General features: G+C 31.3%; 1 protein-coding gene across 1 annotated transcript; it reads left to right on the forward strand.

Moving 5' to 3' along the window:
- The first annotated feature begins 2,155 nt into the window (after window positions 1-2,155).
- On the forward strand, window positions 2,156-2,899 carry LOC107062896 (leucine-rich repeat extensin-like protein 3). Its single transcript, XM_015314095.1, has 2 exons — window positions 2,156-2,256; window positions 2,389-2,899. The coding sequence occupies exons 1-2, from the start codon at window positions 2,156-2,158 to the stop codon at window positions 2,897-2,899; spliced, it is 612 nt and encodes a 203-aa protein (XP_015169581.1).
- Window positions 2,900-6,994: the final 4,095 nt, after the last annotated feature.

Raw genomic sequence — 6,994 nt, forward strand, 5'->3', positions numbered from 1 at the left:
ACTCCATTAGTTATTAAAAGTTTTTTCAAAGCTCAACCAAATTTCAAAATCCGACGAAAAAAGTGAGTTGACCCGACCAACAACCCACACACTAGTGGGTTAGGCTGGCTATTTACTGGCCTACAAAAAAATGGGTTAGCTTGACCTAGACCAACAAATTCCAAAGCCTGTATAAATCGGTCCGGATAAAGTGAATCAGCCCATATTAATAGCTCAACCTAAGAGTCACAAATGACAATATTACCCTCATGATACATTTTATCAATTGACCTAATTATATACAAATATATTTTATAATAAGATAACACAATTCTGATTACTCCCTCCGTTTCACAAAGAATGACCTGGTTTGACTTGGCACGGAGTTTAAGTAAATAAAAAAGACTTTTGAATCTTGTGGTCCTAAATTAAAGTTAAGTCAAATGTACAAAATTGTCCTTAATCTTGTGGTCTTAAACATGCCACGTGAAAAGCAAAAAGTAAATTGTTACCAAAAAGGAAAGAGGTCATTCTTTTTGAAACTGACTAAAAAGGAAATAAGGTCATTCTTTGTGAAACGGAGGGAATATTATCTTTATCCTTTTATCTCATCCACTGGATGAAATATAAAGTTACCAAAAGAGCTAAAACTAATTTACCCTGCAGGTAATGCACTCTGCAAAGGCAGAACATGTGATATAAAGGCTTGGAATGATAATGGCGTGACTTCTGTTTGAAGTGAGTACTATTTCTATTTAGTTTTAATTGTCATAATTTACTTTTTTTAAAAGTTAAATTACAAAAAAAATTGACTAACATTTTATAATGTATTTTTTTTAGCATATTAATATATAAAATATTATAATTTATTATACTTTTCGTATAGTTTTTGAATTCTATTTTTTTTTTGTTTAAAATATTAAATTAATGTAATTTTATTTAATTTTAAAAATTAATCAAGTTAATTTTAAAAATCACAACATAACAAATAAAAATGAACGGAGAAAGTATTTTATTATAATAATGAGATGTACCGTTTCCCCTCTGTCCAAGTAAAACTTTGCAATAATTATGACGTACATACCTCTTTAATTAATGATGTCTCAAGTGAATAAGAATTGATTAATTATCACTCTACATATGTTGCCTCTTCACTTGAATGCAAACGAACGTTATGATAAGTATGTTCTACCAAAATTCATTTTCAACTCCTTGTTTAAAACTGGAACAGAATTTATTACTTTTGCTTCTTTAGTTAGTGAAAATAATTATATCGAATGTTTGTACTACTTGGAGAGTTAAAAATATTCCCTCTGTCCCTAATTACTTGTTCACTTTTGAATTGACACACCTATTAAGAAATCAATAATTGACCTAGTGAGTTTACCATTTTACCTCTATTAATTATGAAGTGAATGAATTTAAAACTTAATATTTTCAAGAAATTCTACATTTTTCAAAGTAATTAATTGGGGGTATAATAGGTACAGTAAAAAAATTTTGTCCTTTGTTGATTTGTTAAAAAGGACAAATAATTAAAGACAACTAAAAAAAGAAATATGGATAAGTAATTAGGGCCAGAGAGAGTTTGATTTGTACTTCCTCCGTTTCTATTTATATGTCACAATTTTAAATTTCATGTGCATTAAGAAACTAAGTAACTTTAATATTATAGCCTTATTTAAATTATTTTTGAACTCAACTTGTCAATTAATGAATATGAATTAATTTATTTTCGTTTTGTTAATTTAAACAAGGGAAAAAGGACAAATATACCCCCGAACTTTCAAAAATGGTATGTATATACCCTTCGTTATACTTTGAGACTGTATATACCCTTGTCGTCCAATAATCGGTGCACATTTACCCCTCCCACTAACGACACACTCTTTCTGTACACGTGGCGCAATCCTAAGCCATTATTCAGTTGACCAATCTTTTTAACCCAATTCCTAAGAACCCGCCCATGACCCAATAAACCCACCCAAATTAAATCTAAAGAAAAGACCCAAAATTAGCACCCCATAGCTGGAATTCGGACATTCCCAAGAGAGAAGATTAGCACGCTGGAATTCGGACATGGGTGTCCCCTTCACACTTTTCGGATAAATCCCCACAGCTACCATATTCTGGTGCAACATAACATACAGTTCCTCTCATGCTTGGAGTGCTACTGATGCCACCACTTATAGGTGATTTGGTGAATTTGGAGCAATTGAATGTGTCACATAATATGCTTTCTAGAACAATTCCGAAAAGTATTTGTCAGCTTCACTGGTGAACCGCCGGTGTATTTGGGGTTGCCGGAGTTTCATGATGAACGAAATTGTTTGCCTAAAATACTGGTGCAACGGTCTCCGGGACATATAAGGTGTTTTTGTCTAAAAAAATTCATTGTAGTGCTTTTAGGTGTCATAAATTTGTTCCTGTTTTGCTATCTCCACCACCACTTTCACCGCCGTTGCCTGCCCCTCCTCCGTCTGTTGTGGTGCCTATTTTTCCTCCTCCGTCACCTGTTTATTCGCCTCCGCCACCAGTTTATACTCCTCCTTCACCTTCACCACCACTTCCTCCACCTCCAGTTTATTCACCACCGCCACCACCACCCTCTCCACCTCCTCTATCACCTCCACCACCACCAACTCAATCTCCTCCTCCACCACTACCGCCACCATCTCCACCTTCTCCACCACCTGTTTATTCACCGCCACCACCATCACCTCCACCACCTGTTTATTCACCGCCGCCACCCCCACCATCTCCACCTCCTCCATCACCATTACATTATTGTGTACGCTTACCTCCACCTCCCTTGCAGGCCTCCTCTTCTCCTCCTTCACATTTTTTCCGTCATCTAATGAAACCCACCAATCTAATCGCTTCCTATGCTTTTCTTTTCTATTTTTCCTGCTGGTCCTGAACTCAACGAAGCCCCAATTCACCCTGTCTTCGGCCTCTCCTTCTTGATCTCACCAATCTAATCGCTTTCTAGAATTTGGGTCTTTTCTTTAAATTTTAGGGAGTATATTTTGCCCATAAATTTGGTGGGTTTATTGGGTTATGGGCGGGTTTTTAAGATTTGGGTTAAAAGAATTAGTCAATCGGGTAGTGGCTTAGGATTGTGCCACGTGTACAGAAAGAGTGTGTTGTTAGTGGGAGGGGCAAATGTGCACCGATTATTGGATGGCAAGGGTATATACAGTCTCAAAGTATAACGAAGGGTATATACATACTATTTTTGAAAGTTCGGGGGTATACTTGTCCTTTTTCTCTTTAAACAATGAACATGAATTATTTACTTAGCTTTTCTATGTTGGTCAAATATATATTTTCAAGGCGAATAATTCACAAGGATAAAATAGGAAAAATATTGTAATTTATGTATTGATTTTATGAAATGACAAGTATTATGGATCAACTATTTATAGTAAAAATGACATATAAAAATAAATGGAGGAAGTACCAGTTTATGTAACATTTTGATTTTAAACTTCTTTATTTATTTTTAATTTTCTTAATCATAATTTTCAGAATTCTTTTTGTTTTTTTTCCTATAATTTTGTGTTCAATTAAACATCTTTACTTAAGAGGAAGATATATACTAAACTTTTGCTATCGTGCACCCCATACGATGTGATCTATTGAATAGTTACGTGGGTAACCTTATATATCAAAGATGTAAATCTCACTAAAGATTTTTTTAAAAAAAAGATAATTTTAGCATTTTGATACAAAATTATTTGATATCTACATCAATAGAAGGTAAAAGATACCGATGGAAGGTAAAACATATACTCGTCCACCCTTAGGGCTCGTTTGGTGTGAGGGATTAGAAATAATAGTGATGGGATAAAAAAAAAATTATGTTGTTTGGTTGGCAAGTCCGGGATAACTTATCCCGGGATTAATAATTAGTACCGGGATAAGTTATCCCTTCCCATGGGTGGTATAGTAATCCCGGGATAAGTTATCCCGAGATAAAATAAGTAAATGACAAATATGTCCCTTTAAATCCTTTTTATACATCATTTTTTACATTTATGTATATTTACATTTTTTTAATACCATGTATAATAATATTTACTACTCCTTATTTTTATGATAATTATACATATTTTTCTATTAAAAAATTATACTATATAAATATAATTTTTATTTATGAATTTATTTGACTAATTCTTATGTTTATTTTATTTTGATTTCTCATAAATTTTCTTCTCTTTAATAAACTTAAGAGGGAAGTTCTATTTTTAAGCTAAATAAGAAAAAAGTTATATTTTTAAATACACATGGTATTTATCATGGGAATACATAAACAAAAATATTTAAATTAAATAAAATAAAAGTTTTATTTTAAAAAATGAATAACTAAAGCTCACAAAGAAATATTTAAAAAGTTTAAATAAAGTGAAGGGTAATTTTGTAAACAAACAACTTGTTCTTAAAATTTATCAATATATATTATTTTGAATATAACAAACCAAACACTCAATAAGAAATAATCTCAGGACAACTTATCCCATCATAACTTATCCCAACATAACTTATTCCAACATAACTTATCCCATCATAACTCATATTCAAACCAAACGACCCCTTAAAGAAACAATACAATAACTTTTGTGCTTGTATTTGTGTACAATGTGAAAGATATTTTAGAATTTGAGAAAAAAAGGTACTAATACGGACATGAAGGTGCACAAGGTTTCTTAAAAAACGAAAAATTAAGTGGTTAAGCAAACACATAGTAATAGTTACTTAACTAACATAGCTACTACAATTTGTATTAATTACAATTTAAAACTTGCTTCTAGCTATCATTACATAATTCTTCTCTCTCGCCTCTCACCTCCCTTCCTCTCTCTCACCTCTCTCCTCTCTCTGGAATCTTGCTCGCCTCTCTCCTCTTTTTCAATTATCTTTCCCTCGCCTCTCTCCTCTCCATGCTCAGTCTCTCTCTCGCCACTCTTTTGCCAATCTCTCTCTCACTTTATACATATTAACAAAAAAATTACAAATGTATAATTTGAGATTGTATAAAACGAGAGACTGATATACAAATACAAATGTTTGAATCGATTCAATTGTATATTGATATATACAAATACAATCATTGATACATATACATACTAGTTAAATAAATATAATTATCTAACTGATATATATATATATATATATATATATATAATTCACCTCTCTCTACTCTCCTCCCTCTCTCGCTCGCCTCTCTCCTCCCTCTCCCAATCTCGCTCGCCTCTCTTCTTCCTCTAACATGTAGCTACGAATCGTAATTAACAAATTGTAGCTATGAAACATAATTAAGTTATTTTGAGTGGCTATATGCGAAAATTTCCCTACTTAAAATATATATTTATTTTATTAGTATATTTTTAAAGTACATTTAGTGTGATGAAGTGTTTGAGGGGGTGAGAGAGTATGAGGGGGTCCTTGAGAGATGTTTATGGTTGAATATTTCAGTAGAATTGAAGCTTTAAAAGCAATAAATTGAGGAAATTGTCGTGCAAAATCTGAGGCGCACCTACCGGATGTTACACATTCACAGTACTCTCATTTCCTGCCACCAAAAGACCTGGTGCACTGAGTTGAGTTGTTTTTTTTAATCAAAACTTTCAGATTCGAGTCTTAAATGTAAAAAAATTATTAATAGAAAACACTTTTCTTTAATTGGGGTTCTACGCTGTATAAATTTAAAATAATTGGACTTCAATTTAAATACAGAATAAAAAAAAATCTCATTTCCTTATTTATTTATTACATCATATTTTCCTTCTCTTTTTCTCCAACTACCTTTCCTCCTCACACTCTCACTTTCACCTTCACAAATCACAACAACCATCTCACCTCCTCTTGATAACGCCTTTTGTCCATATATGTCCCCCAACTAATTTCTTTTTTATATGTCTTGAACCAAGAATTTAGTTAGAAGATTTGAAAAGGTATCAAATATGAAATAATTGGAATTTGAACTTACAAATTAAAATACCACTAGTATATTTTTGTTTCATTTTCCATCACACTATAATTTTTTCCTATATCAAGGGATTCAACCATTTATATATTAAATTAAATTAAATTTTGGAAAAACTGTTCAATTTACCTTTCTAACGATGTTATGTTTGACGGGGCAAGGACAAAGCCAAGGAGGTTCATTCAAATCCCCTTTGAATATGTGTTGATTAATATTAAAAAACCATTCATATATATATATATATATACTAGAGAGAGGAGTTCTAAAACCTGTCTACTTTTAATAAAATAAATTCTTATATAGAGGATTTTACAATTTAAGGAGAAAATAGCAACTACTAATAGGTGGCAAACAAACAGATAATAATGATCAATAAAGTTTATACATTAATTATTACTAGATAATGTTGCCCGTGCTATGCACGGGCCCAATAATATAAATGATATGTTTTGGGGGCTAATAACCGAGTTTTTGAAGCGATTATTTGCGTGGATAAAGGAATAAGTTTTTTTATCACAAATCTATACTTTCTTTGATGCTATTTAAGGCATAATAAGACTACCCACATGCAACATTTTTGAAATATTTTATGTTGTCAATTATCATGATTTATAGTATTTTTAAGCAATTTTTAAATATAAAAAAAACGAAAAAAAATAAGACAAATAAATTAAAATGGACCCAATATATGTTATTTTTGTTGTCTCAATTTATGTGACACAAATGAAATTTGGAGAGTCATCCAAATTTTCAATTTTTTTAAAAAATGTTTGAAGTTATTAATTATTGTGATTTATAATATTTTTATGTAACTTTGAAATAATGTACATTACTGGTCACTTTGTCCTAATTTATGTGATATGGATAAAATTACAAAATTAACCCTTTTAAAATGTCTTTCAGATATTTTAAGTTGTTAATTATTATTATTTATAATACTTTTTTGGTAACTTTAAAATGATATGTGTTATTTTTTCTGTCCCAATATATGTGAGCCTGATAGAATTCTGAGAGTGAACCTATTTT

The sequence above is a fragment of the Solanum tuberosum genome, unplaced genomic scaffold (assembly GCF_000226075.1).
Source record: "Solanum tuberosum cultivar DM 1-3 516 R44 unplaced genomic scaffold, SolTub_3.0 scf00279, whole genome shotgun sequence".
Taxonomy (NCBI): domain Eukaryota; kingdom Viridiplantae; phylum Streptophyta; class Magnoliopsida; order Solanales; family Solanaceae; genus Solanum; species Solanum tuberosum.